This window comes from Numida meleagris, chromosome 9 (genome assembly GCF_002078875.1).
Source record: "Numida meleagris isolate 19003 breed g44 Domestic line chromosome 9, NumMel1.0, whole genome shotgun sequence".
In the NCBI taxonomy this organism is placed as follows: domain Eukaryota; kingdom Metazoa; phylum Chordata; class Aves; order Galliformes; family Numididae; genus Numida; species Numida meleagris.
Window position 1 is genome coordinate 19,369,056 of NC_034417.1, and position 20,550 is coordinate 19,389,605.

Here is a 20,550-nt window from a genome sequence, read left to right on the forward strand (position 1 = left end):
CCTATTAAACCCCCAGACATGAGGCTTAGTTTCTTAGTTCCTAACATGCTATGATTTTATAGCATCACCAATGCCAAGGTAAAGAAGTCTGAGCTAGCATGTACTCACATCAGGCATTGCATTGAACAGAACTCTGAAAATACATGGAAAAAAATACCCTAGCAGACATCTAAAAAATGGATGTGTTACATGGTATTCAAGAGCACTCAATCGAGTTCAATACCCTCCACTACCCAGACTATTTTGACAAATTCTTCACATTGCTTTACCTTTTACAGAATTGATCACTACGATAAAAAGAAGAAAACATTTTATTAATAATGTAATACGGGAGAAATTTAGAAAAACATACATAGAACTCCCTCAGTAAGGAAACATACAATATCAAAATATGCCAGAGTTAGTATATCAAAACAATCTATTTCTCTCTAATAAGAGTTTCAAGTAATGCAATCATAAAAGAATTTGGCTAAAAAATAATGCATACGTACTGAGATGCTTTCTGTAATAGTCCTCTAAGAAACTAAAGGAAAGCAGCAGTAGATCTGTTGTACTACAGACATATTTAGTAAATATATTAAGTGTATTTATATAATATAACTGTCCTACATATTCATCACTTTACGCATCCTCCTCTTTGTGGCAGTTGTCTCTTCAATTCTCTGTGACTCTGCCCAAAAAGGGACACAAAAGGAAAAACATAACATCGCTGAAAATGAAGACCTAAACCAACGAGGCAGAGCTTGTTGGGAAGCCCAATGAATGTGAAGCAGAGAACTCAGCACTCTAAACTTCAGTCTTTATTTTTCAGAGAGCATGGAGAAGGCAGCTTTGTCTTCCCTGCTTCAGGCTGTCAGGTTCTTGTTTGCTTGTTATAAACAAGTGCTTTCAGCTAAGTAGCATGAAGTTAACAGGGCTACTGAGAGCACTTACAGTTTGCAGTATTAAAACACCAGCATACATTATTAGGCTCACTTCTGCATTACTTTGGATAGTCCCAGATTCCCTATTTTCTGTTAGGAAACTTACCTATGGAAATACCATCCTTCAGTTAAAAAAAGTGAAACCTTGTTTTAACAGGTAAATTCCAAGCAAATAAAAATTCTCATTTCATTAATCATACTATTTGCATCTTTCCCATAAATAATCAGATTATAGTACATAATTTACAGTTAAGAGGAAAATACCTTGAACTTTTTCATGAAAGAGTGTTTGAAAATGCAGTAATTGAATTATCTCATGTACAGCTTACTGAGCTGCTTGGCCTATGCCCATATTACACCTAACGAAGAACGAAATTATGTTCATCTTGAACTATTGCGTTTAGATCAAACTGTTGCTCTACAAACCATGACATTCCAGTCCTACTACTGCAGCCTACAGTAATCAATATTACAAAGAATTCATTAAGTCTCTTGGGGAGGGGACAAAGGTTAGTGTTTTGATGGAAAACCCAATTTTTAAGTCTTATAAAAAAGCAAAAGACGCTACATCTTAAAGTTTATTAAACAAAGCCTATAACTTGGCCAGCCAAGTTACAGCACATATCCAAATATCTTCCATCTAGCTTTGCAGCTGACTTACTAAGCATGTTGTAATAGTCACAATCAGCTCAAGTTACAAACAAAATACCCACTCTTTTAGTTAAGAGTTATACAGCTACAATACTTAGCCAAGCTCAATTGAACACCATTTATTTTCAACCATACCACAAGAGTTCAAGTTATAGGATAAAATAGAGTTTCTGGAAATAGGTCTTGTTTTAAGAAGTGGTCAATCAGACATTAAAATTATTTAACTACCATGTCATCATTTTGACAGTCAGCTTGTACACCAACTTTAAAGTATGTTCTACATCTTTTATCAATCTATTGATAGAAGTGTCAGATCTGAGACTTAGTAGCTCTACTTTACTGCTCTGGAAGAAAATATTTTGGCTTTGTAAGCTGTTTGGAGTAACTTTCAGGAATTCCAATTACAGTTATAATATCAAAACAATATAGATCTCACAAAGGTTATCACTACCGTAATCACAGCACTCCTACAAGCTGCAGCAGCCTTCAAGAGCAATGGCACCAAGCATATCAGCAAACAAGTCCCTGTCTCATTTGAATGATCTGTAGTAAAGCAGCCTGGACATCTTCATCCATGTGACCCTAGAGCAAGCAAACACTTAGTTACAAAGAAAAATAAACAAGCCTCGTAAAACATCAATCATATTCAGGCAACATTAGGAGGCTATTCAAAACTGCTCAGAAATCACAACTCATTGCTGTACTTCCACCACTCTAGACAACACTGAAATCTTTCAGGAATCCTGCTACAGTTTCCTCATGAGAGAAAGAACAGTCTGCCCAATGTAGCAGTGTATCACATGAAAATATGTTTGAGAAAGAAAAAATATTGTTCCTGTTCTCTGGATGCCACAGCTTTCTCTTGCAGCAGTCCTACTTTTACGTGCTTATGTATCGGAAGCCACTCTACTGAAGTTAGTTGCTCAGCTTTTTGTTCACTGAGAAGCACTCACTAGGCCTGCGCTCAATTTTCCAGCTTTAACTTCTCTCCAGCATTACCTGGGATAATGCAGAGTTAATACGTTCACATCACCCAACACCACCACCTCAGAGCAGGTTACAGCTACCTACAATCACACTGCATACAAAAGGTAAGAGGGCAGCACGATAAGACAGCAGTGGCATTGCTTTTTTTTCCTGGATCGTTCAATTCTAAATTAAACTTTGAACATGAGAACAAGTAAACGACACTAATTTCAAGTTTAAGATCTTCCAATACAGCAGCCAGAAATATCTTGAGAATCTATAAATGCAGATGACACAACAAAACAATCTGAACTTGGGACTGCCATACCTGTACAGCACTAAGAAGATGCGTCCGATAAACTGAGACTACCTCTTGGTGCTGCCTTTGAGCATCCTGTAGAAAGGAAGACAAGAAGAGATTAAGTCATCAAGTTAACATCTGTTCTTATCTAGTTCCAAGTTTGTGGATTGTTCTGTGCACTTATATACTAGCCCAAGCAAGATCTCAAGGTTAAGTTCTGCTATATTCCCTCCATTAATCAAGAAAAGTCACTTTTCCACCTTACATCCCAGTTCTGTACAGATCTACTGATACCTAACTTTGCTCGCATATGCAACTTAAAGCTACAAGCTTTAATAAACCACAGAAGCCACTAACGTGTGTTTGTGCACAAAAATCACTGCACTTACTGAAGTGCCCCCCTCCGCTGATAGTTCTTAATGATAAGCAACACACTTCTCAATTTTTTGCAGACAAGGGAACACAAAGTTTACCAAGTCCATTAATAAAGGACCACCTCCCTTTCTTTTAGAGTGAGAAAATACATGGTTGGTCTTTTTTTTTGGTACAAAACATTAATGTGGAACTTGCATACAGAAATGGTCTTAGCATGAACTACAGCACTATATTTCCTAAGCACAAATTCTATTTCATCTGGAAGAGCTCCTGACATTGCAACTCCAGTGCACAGAAGAAAGCAGACAGGCTTACAGACAGAAGCAATCGGGCAGAGAAGGAAGAAAAGCATACTTATGAATTCTCCTACTTTTCCTCAAAGCCTGAGCTCACAAACAGCCCCAGTGTTCTACTGACCACACGCACATTTCCTCCTATATAGAATCACCATGAGCCATGTTAGTGCATTTCAGACAACACCTTGCACAATTACTTACAGCTAGCTGTTGTTGCAGTGTTTTTACTTGGTTCTGGAGCATTTCTACCTGCTGGTTCTGCTTCTTTGCCGGAATCCCACTGGTGTAGGTAAGCTGAGACAAGCCATTAAGAGCTTGTTTTAATCGTTCCACATCATTAAGCAGCTCTGTTATCTTTAAAAAAAGCACAAACTCATTTAAGGAGGCCTCACTTCCTGAAAAAGTGGCACTTGAACATTTTTATTTTTAACTACAATACAGGAAACCAATGCAAGTATACTTTCTGTATTTAAAAGACAGCTATAAACACTTAGTTTACCAATGACCAATGGAAGAATGAGTTTATACGCCAAGAGTATGGAATGCAGGATGGAAGTTACAGAGCTTACCACCTCATACAACACCTGAAACCAATGAGGAATTAGAAAAACTTAGTATAATGCTACAGAAACCTAGGGCTTCTGCTTCATGGGCTTGGGTCAGCCCTGGGTACCTAGTGCCCAGTGCACAAAGTCAAAGCTGAACAGCCAAGCAGCTACATCTGACAGAGCTCACTGCTACTGCGCTGAAGAGGCTTGGCCCATTAAATACCTGACAGCCTACCTTGTTATCCTTGGCTTCCACCTGCTTTGCAGACTCCTGTATTCTCTTCTGCAAGTCAATAATTGTCGTCAGTGATTTATCACACCTTTCTTTCTGGTCTTTAATTTCTTGCTCAATACTGCAGCTCCGCAATTGAAGCAATTCCTTTTCATCTCTTAAAGAGCGCTCGCTCTTTTTAGCTTGCAAAGCCTCCTCGCATGCCTCCTCATACTTTTTATTTACAGTGGACAAGTTTTCAGCTATGGTATTAATTTGGGCTTCCAGAGCACTTTTCATGGAGTTGTATTCTGACATGTCAATCACTTCTTTGCTCTCCAGGTCTCTTAGAGCTTGTTGATTAAGCTGAATCTCAGCCTGCAACTTCAAGATTTCCTCACTTTTAACTTGGTTTTCTCCTTCCTTCTCTTTCAAACTGCTTTTGGTTGCCAGGATTTCTCGTTCTAGCATTTCTTTCATTTTTGTATATTCTACCAAAGGTACTGAAGAATTCTTCAGATCCAGCAATTCCTGCTGCAGTTCTCCTACTTTCAGCATCTCTTTATCATAACATTCCTTCTTACTTCTGAGGGCTTCCTTCAGATCCTCTACAGTGTGCCCAAGAGTCTTCTTCAACACATCAATTTGCTCCTCAGACAGATGCTGACCACCCACAGGAGCCTGCATAGCCACGGTCTGCTTGCTGCTCTCTTTCAGCTCATCTTTCTCATCTTTTTTGCCTGCATATTTCTGCAGCATTTCTCTCAATTGCTTATTCAGCTCTTCCATTTTGCTTGCAAACATCTTTTCCATGTCATGGCACTTCTCAGCAAGGACATAGTTCTGTTGCAAGTCATTCTGGATGGACAAAATGCCTTTTTTGAGCTTTTCATTCTCCTCTTTGCACTTCCTAGTTCCCTCCTCACTTTCTTTGCACTTCTGCATCTGTTCCTGCAACTGTGCTTTTAATTCTTTCACCGTGGCTTCAAAGCTTTGTTCTCTGTCTTCAAAGGAGGCAACTGGGGCATATTTTGACTTAATGCATTCTTGAATTGTGTCAAGTTCCTTCTTTTGGGCTTCAATTTCCCCATGTAACTGCAAAATCTCTTCCCGACTCCTCTTATATTCAGCAGTAATTGCAACATTGTTTTCCTGAAGCTCTCCTATCCTGTTGTTTAAAGTAGTCACTTTAGCTTCGTGATCTTTTAAACTTATACATTCGGTTTGTAATTGGATCTGCAGAAGTTCCACCCTATCTTTCAAAGCCCCATTTTCTTTATCTACTCTCATAAATTCTTGCTTTCTCTCCTCGTTTTTTTCCTTTAGATCTGACAACTCCTTATTAGTCTTTTCTAGCGCGTTACTCAAAACAGTTTTAATCTCTTCATGCGTTGTAGCCAAAACATACTGATCCTTCAGAGACTCTCTCATGGCTGTGTTTTCAGACACTAGTTTGCACATTTTTTCTTGTTCATCATCGTATTTTTTCTGAAGCTTGGCAAGCTGCTTTTCAAGCTCAACACCATTAGATTTTAAAGCTTCCATTTCTTCTTTGTGCTGCTCTGGAGACAGGTACACAGCTTGCAAGTGGTTGATGTTCTCACTTAAGCTGTTCTTCTCTGCCAGCAAATGCTCAGCTTCTGCTTTGCTTTCATTATACTTCTTTGTTATTTCAAAAAGCTTTTTGGTCAGATCACCAACAGTCACATCACTTGTTTTTTTCAGTTCTTCATGAATTTTTAAAGGCACATTCTGGCTTTTAATTTCAGTTTTTAATACTTGGATTTGTTGCTTAAGCATCTTGTTATCAGTTTGAAATCTTTCAAGTTCCTTCTGCAGACCCTGATTCTTCTGCGACAATTCAGAAATTCTTTTCTCCAGTTCCTCATTTTTTTGCTCAAAGCCACTCCTCATTTGTTCATGATCTTCTGGCTTTACGTGCTGAGCAAGTTTAGCCTTCTGACTTTCAGATTCCCTTTTCAAAACCCAAATCTCCGCCTGCAGTTTTTCGCGCTCTCCCTCAATCTCTGCTAACTTCCTTGCTTTCTCATTCACTTCATTTGACAGCAAACTCCTCATGTTTTCAAATTTCTCTGAAGTTACAGAGTGGGCTAACTTTGCTGCCGTTTCTTTGAGCTGCCCTTCTAACTCCGTGACACTTCTTTCCCTTTTATCTCGCTCCATCTCCAACTTAACAAGTTCCTTCTGCAACCTTTTATTTTCTTCCACCAGCCTTCCTTCATCTCTCTTGAATTCTGCCACTAGCAATTCATTCTGCTTAATCTGGTTCCTCAGCTTACCCACTTCAGCAGAGGCTCCTTCGTACTTTGTTTTCATCTCTTTCAACTGATCCTTCAGTTCCTCTGTTAGCTTACTGTTTCCTGAAGCAGCTTCATTAGTCAGGTGATCTTTCAGAGCAAGAAAGTGGGTCTGCATTTGCTTAACTTTGCCTTCCGAGTCAAACATTCTCTTCTGTACATCTTTTAAAGCATCTTCCAATTGTTTTATCTGTCCATCAGATTCCTCCTTGGTTCTTTCACACTCTGATGCCAAAGCCTTACATTCAGATACCTTGTGAGACAGTTCTCTCTGCAATTTGCTTATTTCTTCTTTTGCTGCACCATAGCAAGTCCTCATGTTGTCAAGTTCTTTCTTTAAAGTTTCTCTCTCTGGATTGGGTGATTGGTGAGGCAGGGACAGCTCCAGGGGTCTCAGCATAGACCTAGACTGAAGATAAATTGGCAAAAAAGCAGATGCATGCTTACAAGTTTGACAAGTTTTATCCACATGCGTTGTCATATTCATAACTACATTAAATCAATGTCATTATGCTCGTATCATTTCCTCCCTGATCAGTGTATTTCTTTAAAAAAACAACTAAGAAAAAACTTATCTACACTTGCCCATATTATAGATGTCAGCAATAAAAGCTCTGATTATATTTCTAGTTGTTGTTTACCACTCAGACCCCACTGATGCTAAAATGCAGGTACAGTACATTCATTTTATTTTCCATCATTATTCACATCTAATCATATCTGCTCCAAGACATTTAGATTTACTGTAAGTGTCCCTGCCATCAAGCATATGAAAATAATGCCCAAAGGAATTGGAACAGACTGAGTACATCATGATTAACAGGATCTTCTCTCTGAAATGACTGCAGAAAACAGACACTATTTACTGTCCAGTAAAGAACATCTAGAAAAAGTTATAATAAAGTAAGAAGCTTTGCTGCTTTGCTGTGTTCTTCAGTACCAGACTTCATTTTGCTGCCAGTCGTTATGGCTATTCCGTAGCACTGACTTGCTCTGGTAATCGCAGTCACATTCCAAGCACTTACTACTTCCAGGTCACCTCCAGACCTAATCAGCTTAAAGCCATTTAATTCTGGCTTGAGATAAGGTTTGTGGTTTTTGGTTTTTTTTTTTGGTTGGTCAATTTGTGAAGGTAGCAAGCTATCAGCAAACAAAATTGGCAGGAAATTATTACTTTGCTGGCAGGAAAATAGTCTAGATTTTAACTGAATTTAAAGCAGGAAAAAAGTTAGGGAGATGAAAAACAATTGCACTTCACACTGACTGCTACCCCAGGCTTCTGCTGGATTTGTTTTTAAGAATGTACATTACAGACCATTCAGCACTGAGATCTTTGCAGCATTTAAAGCTATGTCACATATGCAACCCTAGAGGGCACCAGCAGTTAAAAACATGGCAAGGCCAGGATTACAGAAACTTCTGTATTCAGAAACAGTTCACTATATGCACATTTATAAGGGTATAGCTTCACAAGCATAACCAGCTCTGAATTCTCCCAAGTGGTAAAATATTTATTACCTGTGATTCCACAGCAAACACTTGACCTTGCTTAAGTAAATCTTCTTTTCCTAGATTTTCAAAGCAAATAGCATTTAGCCTGTTTAAAAACAGTTACACAAATTCCAACAACTATGTTTTTCCTTCCTAATTTTATTCTTTTTATTGTGACTGTGCTACGTTGCAGGTTGGTGTTTAAGTACCTGGTATTAAACCAACTCCCCTTAAATGAAGGCAGGAAGCCTGGACAAACTCCTGTAAAGGGAAAGACACCCCTGGCACCCCAGGCTGGGCGCTGTTTTGCAAGAGAGCCACAAAGGCCGCCTAGAATTACCTGCAAGCTAGAAAAGTATACAACAGGGAAAAGTATCCCCTTGCACTCCAGATAAACCTTCCAGGCACCCAAACAGCTCTTGTTCTGTTCACAAGAAATTAAGTAACATTTTAAGCTAACCAAATGCAGGACAGGCCTGTAACCAAGGTGAACTGCAAGACTTCAGTTTCTGGAAATGGAATCATTTCTAACAGAAGTGTAAGCTGAGTTACTGTATTTAAAGTTGTGTTCAAATTTCCCTGTGCTGAAGCCCTCACAAGAACCACGGCTGCCTTGTCCAGCAGAAGGAACACACAGACAGAGATTTGTGTTGTTTAAGGCATGAAGAACAGAAATACTCTTTGAAGCAGAGATCTCCCTTGGTTTGTTTCTCACATTATTAGAAGAGACCCCAGATTTCACAAAAAACACAGTCACACGTGAGTCTTATCAAGATGTTCCAGCACCCAGCTACACACCCGACCCAGCTATCTGTATTGTGAGGTAGGAAGTGTGGACAGACATGTTTGTCTACAGCAAGGACAAAGAAGAGAAAGCAAAAAAGCTGTTCTCTAACACTGCATCACGCATGGCAAGTTTTAAGAGTTAAATACAACACTTACTGTTACTGAAGTTACTTCCAGATCCCACTAAGTCAACCTACAAGTAGACAATATAAAAAAACAAAAGCTGAAAGTTTACATTGAGTTTTTAAATCATATTTAAACTGGAGCTTGAAAGGCAAAGAAAACTTTCCAAGTGAGATAAAACTCAAGACTTTCAATAATTAAAAAGATTAAATATTGACTATAGTCAGTATCAATTGTTGTACGGCATTTCAAATCAGTTAACATACTTCATAATATTTGAGTTTAGCTTTCAGAGCTTCAATGGTTCTTAAGCTTTCTTCTTGCTGTTTTTCCTTGGTAGTCAGGATTCTCTTCAACTCATCTTTCTGAAAGAGAATAAAAAGTGCCAAGTAGCCAAAGCCACAAGGATGGCCAGATTCATAACATAAGCAGCTTTTAAGTAGTGGTTTAAGAAGAACTTCAACCAAAAATCAGTACTGAGAGAATACCTCAATTCTTTAAAATTCTCCTGCGAAACTACTCCTCTACAAGAACAGTCTCAAAGTAGTCAAGGAAATAAGTACAAAAATCACGTGCAGTATTTTCATTAATGCAAATAAATGAAAGTCACTACTTCAGATGCTTACAATACTAAGACTGCTTTTAAGGTGAAATGGCAATTACAACATCTATTTGTAGCAATACAAATACCCTACAGCTCTACGAACTGAATACATACCAGTAGATATTTCATTTAGCATTTACACATCGCTTTTCTTTCCTCCATAGCTTTAAATACCATCTCTTAAATTCAAGTCACTTTCCCTCTTTCACAGTTCTATTACACTTTAAAGTGATATATCATACCTCATTTTCAAGATCATCTGCAAACATTTGTTCCTGCAAAAATAACAAAAAATCCCCCCACAAATCATTTTTCAATAATGTTTTTAAGGGGCTTATACACTGTACATTAGCTGATGAGTCTATCCCAGCTTCTAATACTACGTGCTCCCAATACACTGCCCACCTTGCATTTGCCATCTAACCTCCAGCAAGAGAAAAACAAATAAGGATGTTGACAGAACACCGTCTCTTGACACATGTACTAGGAGAATGGAATACCTTTTTATTCTATGTCACTGAGGCAGGATAGAGTTTCTCAGTAAAAAGAAAGCTGTTGATTTTACAACATGAATATGAAGAGGCCGAGTAGTTTCTTTGAATTTTGATTGAGGGGCAGAGGAGGAGAGTTGGGTATTCTTATTTGTTTTGAGGGGGAAGAGAAGGGCTAGTTTGGGTTTGTTTCTGTAAAAAAACAGAACTTAAATTTCAGATAACGATCCAAAACTGAAAACCTTTTTTCCCCTCCACTTTTTTTCTTAACTGAAGAGTTTGTTGTTTGTTTTTTTTCCTGCTTCCACTTTAAGTAACTGCTGGAAAATAAGCAGCAGCTCTGATAATGCACAGCAGCTACGTTTAAATGGTAAGTTACATTTACTTTCTGAATTACAATAGACCAGAATGCCTCATGTGTCCTATTATGTTATGAAATACAGCTATAAATGCTATTGCTCAACTTTATGAGGAGCAGTAGATGAAGGTGTAGCATCTCCTCATGTTTTGAGTCTACTACAGACTGAAGGTCTTTGCAGCACAAGAAAATGATGGCAACACATACAGAAGTTATTTACAGTAACTCCGTGAAGACTAAAGATTTTAACCTCATTTAACTGCAGTTGAAGCCCACTGATTCTATCCAGCAACATCCTTTGCTCCTCTTGCACTTCTCTCATTCGATCCTTCAAGTCTTGATTTTCTAATTCCAATTCCTAAAAAAAATAAGCAGAATAAATACACTACACTCACACAGGGAAAACTGAGCTTGTGCCAACAATTTTAACAGTCATTAAAGACATCAAGCCTTGCCCAAAAAGCCCCAATGATTTTGTTGCCTTATGTTAGGTCTCCTTCATTCTGAAGTTTACATAAGCCCAAGTTTCAGGATCTCCAAACTTTTTTTCTCTAGACAGCTCCTCATGTACATACAGGTTTTGAAAGTACAAGCAGAATAAGATTGTATTCAATGTTGGAAGCACTCAAGAGGCTGTCTATGTAAAAATAATTAGTATTAGAACAGTTCCTGAAGCCTGGTGACTACAGACAAAGCTGTATTGAAAAGGCCTCACTGGCATGAAGCATAGCAACTTCTTCATGGACTTCTGTTCCAGCAACCACAAGAATCACCCTAGCAATGCACAGAAATCCAGTGCATGGAAATGATAGGTCTTCAGGCCTTCAGTCAGCCCAGTGCTTACATCCAAATGAAGCCTGTTTATCTAGCGATGGGTTAATCACCTTCTTAACAGTGGAAACTACTTTAGCTCAGAACAGAAGTGCTGCATTTAGAGATTCTTATCCTTTGCAATAAGAAAGATTTCAGAATGAAAACCTCAATTTCTCAGTGAGTTGTTCCCCATAGCTTAAAGTGCCATTTACCTTTTCATAAACTGTAATGACACAATAGGGAGATGAGAAAATTAATACCAGTTAATAGAGCAATTATGATGCAAGTTACTTTGAGAAAGACAAGCATACACCTCTTGAGAATGTTTTAACATCTTCCTGTTTTGTGACCCCACAATCTTACTGCAGGTGAAAGTACTAGGCACCGAAAGTGAAGAGATGGGAAAGGGCAAGACTCATCTCATGTCTTAGAAGTATTTATTATTAAAAACTCTTGCAGAAGTTTACAGCTTATCTGCATAATTGTCACTTTACATACTCACACAATTAGTTTCAAGTAAACAACAATATATGTATGATCTTTCTAGATGGAATTGCTAATGCTTACTTAAAAATCACATCTTGTCTTTAATGTCTGGTTCATTATGTGTATGGGAATACATAAGTTAAAAACCCTTCTCGTTTACCTGAGCGTTATGTTCCTTCTGATACAGCTTGACATTCACCTCTTCCTGTGCATGCAGCCGATTCCACTTTTGTGACATGTTGTTCATCTGTTACAGCAACATTAAAGCATTAATTGATATTCCCAGTGCGTTCTGACAACAGGTTCCATTTCAACATCCAATGGGGGTGGGGAGGAAGCAATACTACCGAGCAAATATGCACATCAAGAATTCTTTAAACAGAAATACACATGCCACATAATTACAGAGTTGAGAACAAGTTGATTTAATTCCCCTGACCACATCCCTTTTTAGAAATAAGGTGTCCCCAAGCTACAAGAGGAAACAACAGGCTTTTGAAGATGTTGTCTTAGTGAGACAAGAACCTGCTCCTTGTTCAGCAGCAGCTCACTTTCAGGCCAAGACAGCAAGAAATTTACTGAAAATTAACACCGACTCCAAGCCAGCCTCAAACATCCCAGAATCTTTCTGGGCTTCACCCCACATGGCAGGAAAATAAAAGGGAATAAGTGCTACAGAAGAGGGAAACTTCACTAATGCTACGTATCTTCCCACATCTCTACATAAGGCAACCTTAGGAGATACTACAGCAAGCCTCACCTTTTGTTCAGGCTGCCCTCTCTTCATGCTATCTCTTGCTAGAAAAGCAACACAAAATAGGAATTTAAAGAAAAGTTCATTTCATTCAGATTCACACAAAGTATACTTTGCTAATCTACTTCACTTTCTTTCTTAGGAGGACATTCCAAGAAATAGTCCCCCTCTCCCCAAATTCATTTAAAAAAATAAGAAAGCATTTCACAAGTACAAGTTTTTCTATAAATAATGCTCAAGAACAATTGTGATCATTACTGCAACACCAGTTCAGTAACACTAGTACCCCGTACCTTATCACATCACAGCCTGCATTAACTTTAAAAGCTTTACTGCAGACAAGCAAACAAGAAAACAAAACCCCCCTCTACCCTCCTATGCAGGCTGTTTCTCAACTTGTTTAAAGGACTGCAGCTATCCTCCAAAGAGTATATTCAAAGACAAAGCACTGGGAGGATACACAACCCAAATGAAAGAGTAACAGCAAGCAGTAGCAGCCATGTTCATACCTTTGCTGGAATCCTCAACGGCAGCTTTTATTAAAGCCAAAATGTCAATATTGTCACCAATTCTGGCATAGTAAGCACAGTCATGACCAAGGCCATCAACCAAACTAACATCCGCACCATTTTTGAGCAAAACTTCTACCGCGTCCTTGCAGCCATATTCACAGCCTAACATTAGGGCAGTCCTGAGGATGGGGAGAAAGATCGCATTCAGAAACTCTGGGATCTTATGCTTTCAAAGGAGCGCTCAAAGAAATAACCTTACACTTATGTCTAATTATGGAAAGTTGAGTGAAGGAAGGAATCTTTCCTTTATCAAAAGAGGAAACTAAACATTAAGAAGTCATTTAGAAGATAAATATTTGTAAAAAAGCAAAACACTAATAGCAGTACTTTCATAAAACCCAGCATAAACCAACTGCCTTTGAGAGCACCACCCGGTTACTCTGAAAACTCTTGTGATTTTTGGCTTACCCTGTTTACATACAAATAGACAATAGACACAACAAAGACAAGAGGAAGTTCAGACAGCTCCAGCAAGTGCTTGGGAGCCCTGGCAATGCCTCCCAAACAAACACTTGCCAGTTTCAGAACATGCAATGCAAGCACCCATGCCCTGTCTCCCAGCAGACCCACATCCATTAACCACCATGAAGGTGTCCTCCAAGAAATAACCAGCAAAAGCAGTAGCTAGTTAGATGCTACCTCCTACCCCTCCTCCATGGATATAGAAAGAAGCGTCTCAGAGCCCTCAAGCCCCTCAGAAGCCCCAGTGGGACTCAAGTACTCCTTGACAAAGCACCGCTTTCATCACGATATCCTTTACACATCAGTCTCAAAGGGTGTACGTTGCAGCAGTGGACAGAAGAACTCTTAAAGCAACCAACTGCCATTGCTCTGCTGGCCGTCATGTGCAATTCTTCCCACATAAGCCTATCTTGATGAATTTTAAATGCAAGAATAAGCAATAAGAAAAGCCAAGTTTGTTTGCATTATTGAACTGGCACGTTATTTTTGGTTAAGTCCCGGGTCAGAGGGTTGGGTTTCTTTGGTTTTTTGCTCAATTTAGCATTCATTCCACAGCCTGAAAGCCAATGGAGAGCTTTCTACCCTTGAATGGTCAGCAGGCATTCTGACAACACCCCGCATGCATTACCTGTTTTGTTTGTCCCTGGCATTAACGTCCGCTCCTCTGTCTATAAGAAGCTGGCAAACTGTGGGGCGACACATCTGAGTGGCCAGCACCAGTGGTGTCCTCCCATCCTGAAGAGGGGAAAAAAGGAATGAAAAAGGAAAGGGAAAGGATGGAGAGAAAGCACACGCAAGAATACAGTAGGGCTTGTATGGGAAGAGAGGTATAGCAACAACTTACTCCGTCCTTTGCATTCACTGAGGCCCCATGGTCACAAAGGAGCTGTATGCTAGAGGAGCAGTCTGACATAGCTTTCAAGAGAAGAATGAAGAGCAGGTTATACTGCTGAAGTATTTGTGAAACCCCAAATACTTCTTTGGGTGCATCACTGCTCTACACCACTGCTTAATGGTACTTGCTTTACATATTACTAGTCAACTCACAGACATCAGAAGAGATTTTTAGATCTACAACTTCTAAGTCTTTTAACAAGCTTGCGATTGAGGAGAAGTGTCATTACTACATGAAGCAGATAAGTTTAAAAAAAAGAATTAGACTTATCTGAGAATCGTGCCATTATTAAATCTAGATTTCATACTGCTGTTGGAGAAAAAGCAAAACCTTCTACCTGCATCATGAAGAGCAGTTCTTCCTTGAAGATCCACATTCTCTGTTGGACAGTTGTACTGTTAAAATAAATATCTTGGTTATTAATTACCATTTCAGATTGCATTAAAAGGTTTTGAAGTTTTAACTGAAGCAACACAGAATCAATGAAGATAAAATGTACCTTTGTAGTTTCCAGGCACACTGACATACAGAAAAAGAGCAGCTATGGGTACATGCATTTCAGTGCTTTAAATATACAAAGATGGAAAGTCTGAGAAGTAAATTAAGACGGTACAAAGCAATCACACAACCCACCACAGAATTTTCACAAGCTTTCAAGTGTTTGTTCACTACAGCTAAGAACCTCTCTGCTATTTGTCATCGCTTCTTTGCTACCAGTATCACTAGTAGCTCCGTCACTCTACATAAGATGCACCAATTATGCGTGGATGCAGACACGCATCAAGTAAACTAAAGATGCATTAAAAGCTCATTAAAATTTCAAATTAAATGAAGAAGTCACACTCCAAAACAATCCCCATACATTACTGTTCCATTCAGGAAAGACTGCGGGACATAACTGCCCATCTTTGGAAGAAAACATTTCTCTCGTGCAGACCTTTCAGTGTCATTGTTCCTAAAAGCAAATTGACTCAGAAAAGCAGCACTAATCTTAGAAGATGCTCAAGTTCACTTTCTTTAGAAAGTGAAAACTCTGAACTTATGTGAAGAGGCAAAAGGATGCTGACTTTCTTCACTTTCACACTTCCAGCCACAACCTGCTATTTCATATGAGAAGGTGTTTTCTCCATGACTGGCAGGTTTGTGTTTTTAAAACCAGAAAAAGTAGATTATCTTAAATTCAGACCAGTATATTTAAGAGCACCTTCCCCAAACAAAAGACTAAAAGCCATAACGAAGGACAAGTTTGATTTTTCAGTACCTGCAACAGCTTTTGCAGACACAAAGCATGTCCATATTTTGCAGCTAGGTGCAATGCGTTTCTACCTACAAGACACCAACATCAGGTTAAGGATCTATTATGAACATGCATTTAGAAATACCACACAAATTCAACATGCTTACGCTGTTTCTCAGAAAGTTTATTACTCATCATCCAACATTAATTTACAAGAAATTAACTTGTTCTTCACTGAAGTCATTAGGACAGTTTACTTCATCTAAACAAAAACCTCTGTCTTCTGCCTACGTAATTCCATGTGCTTAATTACTGGTCATCGTGTGTTAGATGTATGGAAATATCAAGCTGTATGTGTGCCATTAAACTGCTGGGCTTGTTTCAAGTCAAGCAACAGTTTAGATCAACACCCATATCATTTTATTTAATGTCTGGGACTTTTTGGCAATTCTGACAGTGCTAAAACGAAGTCATTTCTTTTCAATACACTTCACTATTCGCTAAGCAGTGGATTTTAGCATTATTTTATTTAATTTTAGAGGAAGTGCAACCAATAATTCATAGTGAAATTTATCTCAAGATGCTGCAAATTAGTCCATATAAGTGTTTTAAAAAAAGAAATCTGTTATGTGAGCCAATTTAAGCTCTGCTGCATGTCAGAAGCATTCATGGATTTGCATGACAGGACATGAGCAATTTTCTCTCAGTTAAGCCACAATTTTCATCTTTTAAACTTCTTTTTTTGCCAACCACATGCAGCACTACAGGAAGGAGGGAGATGTACCCTCCAACTTCATTTAAAGCTATTCCAAAGCAAAAACCAAGCTGAGAACTTTAGCAAGTTGCACTTGAGCATTTGAGGAAGCATACCTGCAGCATCAGTGGCTGTGATATCAACTCCGTGAATAAGGATGGTGTTCAAGCAATCCAGGTTTCCCTTTGATGCTACAACATGGAATCTAAATAGGAAAGCCATGCTTCAGCAGAACTGTTTTATACACAAAATAGAAATATTAACCCAGAAAATCAAAGCAAATAATTGCATATTGATGCACGCTAAATTGCATGCTTCAAGTCCATCCTTGCTGCTAGAAGTTCGTATTTCCATGAGCAACCCTTAGCTCAGATTTCTGTTCAAGGTTTCCTCCTCTTCTCCATTCTCCACTTCCTCCACTGCAGTGCAGAAGCTACATAACTTTCTTTGTTCAATTCCTCATTAAAAGCTTGTGCAAGACTTGTTTAGATGAGGCAAGAAACTATCATAGCACATTGCATACATTTATATGTTTACAAAATAGTTTCCAAAGTAGCAGTAGGACTTGGGAATGGAGCGATGACTTTCCCTAGCCTCCCCATCACCAGAGTGCTGGAAGTTACTTACGCAGACCTCCCTTCCACATCCAGCTTAGCGGGACTGACTCCTTTTTTGGCAAGGATTGATGAAACCTTTTCCACATCACCCCTTTCAGCTGCTTTCATTAACCTGTCATCATACTTGTTCCAGTCTGTATTCAGCTGTACAAAAGAGAGAATTAGAAAAGCAAGTGAGCTTGTGGTACAATATTGGTCTGTTAAAGCTACATCAACAAAATGTAGAATTTCATTACTGGGGAGAGGGATAAAAGAGGTTTTGTTTACAAATCAAAGTCGTACCTGTTAAATTGTTTGGTTATTTTCATACAGTACTACAGCATTTCAATCAGGCTGTTAGCATTGAACAAGCACTGCTCAGGAACAGCCTGGTTAAGTCGCTCTGATCTTTAAAAGAGTAGTTTTGGGTATAAAACCACTCAGTTTTTCCTCATCTTGCTGAGTTCCATCTAAGAGGTCTAAAACTAAAGTTACATACACTAGTTCCTTATAAATTTAAGGAAAAGTCAAAATTTTCAGACAGTTTCTTATCCATAGATCTAACCCCAGCTCCCCTGAAGCAAAGGCCGGGCGACCAGGGCCTCGCAGTGCAGTCCTTCGCTGACTGTCTCCAGGAATGTTTCATCTAATGCCCCATTATTACATTTTAACCCTTCCTCCCTCCCCTCACCCCTTCCCTGGCAGCACCTTAACATCTCTAAAGCTGCCTCTTGGCCTCACCCCCTTTGTGGAAGGGGTATCAGTTCGCTCACAAGGCAGTCAGTTCCTCTGGCTAAAGAAAAATGAGGAGGGTTTCTTGTTTTTCTTCACTGTCAATCGTTTAAATTGTGATGGCCTAAATAAAGCAGTCAACTGTCCCATTTCTCTGTTAAATATCTGTCCATGCCTCAAAGCTTACAAGTTAAGACACAGCAGGTACAGATAAGCCAGGAACAGCGAGCTACAGAGCCAAAGACACGACAGCTAACAGCTTCTCATCTTCAGAATAGGCTTCTCAGTATTCCTAAAATATGATTTCACAAGGAAGCGGGGAGATAAAATACAGATGCTATGATTTTTCCCCCTTCTACCAGCCCTTACATAGTCAAGGTACAGTAGAGAACAATGCAAGGGCATATGTTTTGTGGGACACTTGAATACAACAACAATGACAAAACATATGTAATCAACAGCAGACTTCGGTTTTCGTGAATTCAGCAGTCAGCAACATGAAAAATATGAACTACATTTTGCCCTTTCCAAACTAAGTTCACATTTATCAAAACCAGCTGAGCTCCACAGATTTACTGACAGTCACGCTGCTTCCGTGACCACTCTGTAACAAAAAGAATGATGAAAGAACACCAGAAATGAAGGCAGGGACCCAGGCATTACCCAAGCAGCTCACTCACGCTGCTTTTCCTCAAAGCACTATTCCAGCCTCTTTTGGGGTACCTTGCCAGGGAGGGAACCCCCAACACAAACACGTTATATAGGCACAGAGATGTACTGATTCAACCCACTGCATTTGGTCATTCTTAAAAATAGACCTCAGCTAGCTCTGTGATGTCCCAAAGGGTTCTCCAGTTTTAACACCAAACAGATGTGTCAGCGATACGCAAAAGGACTGAGCTTTTTCTGGCTGCTCAGGATTGTTCACAGATTTGCAGTTTAGCTGAGCAGGAGATGAGCATCTATGAGCTGTGTAAGAAGAAAATTCAAGGTTTATAGCTTCAAATTGCCTGCAAATACCAAAGCTATGCAGAGTGCAAAGAAAGCACAAGTCAGTCATAAATAGACCACCACACGAATGCAGACAGTCGTCACCCCCCACTTATTCCTTGTTTACTTCCAATTTAGAACTGGAGGCGACATCCTACCCAGAGCACTATGCCTGTTCTGCCCACTGCCAGCACGGCCCTTCTCTGATGTTTTATGATTTTCAGAAAGTTCTGGGACAAAGCTCAATGCCAAGCTGGACACTGAGGACACCATACTCAAGAAGATTTTGACAGAAGAAAGACACATCAAATATTATTATATCCAAAAGCGTGTACAGCCTCCACATTAAATAATATAATTATGTTCTTTCAAGACCAAACTACCCCCTCCTTACAGCTGCCTTACTAGTGAAGGCCTGTGCTGCTCCAGGTTCCCTGCAGGAGGCTGGCAGAGCCCTGGCCAGGAGCTGCCACATGGGCCACCAGGGCCAGCAAGCATGGGCTCACCACACACCTAGTGCAGGATTCACTGGCTGGAAGAGATGAAGGAAGTACAGCAATGAAAGCCTGCTGCCATCACCATGCAACTGCAGAATGAGGCGTACGATGGCGTTACAGCTGTAATTATCTTTATTTCCCATTCTCATAATATATGACTGCAGTAATCGTGGAGTCTCAGCAATAATTTGCTAAAAGTGACATGCAGTAATAAAAATTGACAGCTATCAAAGTCACACCCACAGGTGTTTCCCCACTCAAGTGCAGTACCATTGTCAATCAATTAAGACACTAATTAGTTACAAGCCAAGCCCGCCTGGTGTAACCATGCCCCAAAAGAGGACACCACTGGTCACAGTAAGAGCTGCAGGCACTTACTATGCACAGCTGGGGGGAGCAGGATTCCTCTGAAGCCTGACAGAGGTTGCTCTACTACAAGCTCCTTTTTGTGCAAGTTATGTTTTAGTTTTAAATACCTCAGAAGCTGCACATCAAGCTCTGCCCCCTCCAAATTATTCCAAGTGCAACACGTTTCACACCCGTAGAGGAAAGTGATCACATACTGCACATTTATATCCATGTTTAGACTTCTGAGTTTCAGACCTGCAGTTCATACCCACCAGCACAAACTCAATCAAATATACAGACAGCCCATTACTATACACACCTTCTTCCCATTTCATCAGACTTCAGATAAAAATAATATCTTGTTATTATATTAATAGAAGTACATCTTTTCTTTGGCTATAACATCTATAAGTTTATCAGGTTCCTGTGGCATATTAACTATCGTGACCTGAGCATTTCACATTCAATGAAACCCCCACAGGAAGAGTTTCTAAACACCAACATAACTCATTAATAAGGAGTTACAGGATTTGAGCTTTTACGTTTCTGCAGCTGTAAGCTACTGCCATCGATAGGAATTTTAGGATACCTACTGTGTCTTTAGTTGCACAAGAAAACCAGCAAGTCATTCTAGAAGGCACAGCTTCTCGCTGCCAGAAGTGCCCGGCGTGCCTCGCATCAAGCACCAAGCTGAATGGGTTCGAAGGGGCTCTCACACGCAGATTCTCTCCCCCACCCCAAGCTCATTTTGCTCCGTCCTTCGCTTAGCTGGGATCCCCAGGCATGTTTGCTGCATCTTCAGGATCCTCCTCAGCCTTCATCCCTCCGGGCTGGCCGCAGCGCCCTGCTGCGATGCCGCCGTGCTGCAAAGCCTGCAGCCGACTGCCCGGGGACCGCTCGTGCGTAAATACTGCCCGGCCCGGAGCGTCTTGTCAACAGCACGCAGACAGTCAGCAGCCCAGATCTATTTTC

General features: G+C 39.8%; 1 protein-coding gene across 1 annotated transcript; it reads right to left on the reverse strand.

The window, feature by feature from the left end:
• Window positions 294-20,315, reverse strand: UACA (uveal autoantigen with coiled-coil domains and ankyrin repeats). Its single transcript, XM_021407012.1, has 19 exons — window positions 20,172-20,315; window positions 17,043-17,176; window positions 16,532-16,620; window positions 15,686-15,750; window positions 14,762-14,819; window positions 14,374-14,444; window positions 14,158-14,264; window positions 13,005-13,186; window positions 12,502-12,539; window positions 11,902-11,988; window positions 10,693-10,800; window positions 9,836-9,868; window positions 9,256-9,354; window positions 9,023-9,059; window positions 8,108-8,157; window positions 4,296-6,998; window positions 3,714-3,866; window positions 2,869-2,934; window positions 294-2,156 (listed from the first exon to the last, which is right to left on the reverse strand). Exons 1-19 carry the CDS (start codon window positions 20,205-20,207, stop codon window positions 2,085-2,087), a joined length of 4,188 nt encoding a protein of 1,395 aa, XP_021262687.1. The 5' UTR covers window positions 20,208-20,315; the 3' UTR covers window positions 294-2,084.

Coding starts and splice junctions, on each gene's coding strand:
- UACA (XM_021407012.1), bottom strand. CDS start 20,207: ATGACTTGCTGGTTTTCTTGTGCAACTAAAGACACA. Junction 15,751..16,531: donor CACAGCCACTGATGCTGCAG/GTATGCTTCCTC, acceptor GGTGTCTTGTAG/GTAGAAACGCATTGCACCTA. Junction 12,540..13,004: donor CGTTGAGGATTCCAGCAAAG/GTATGAACATGG, acceptor TTGCTTTTCTAG/CAAGAGATAGCATGAAGAGA.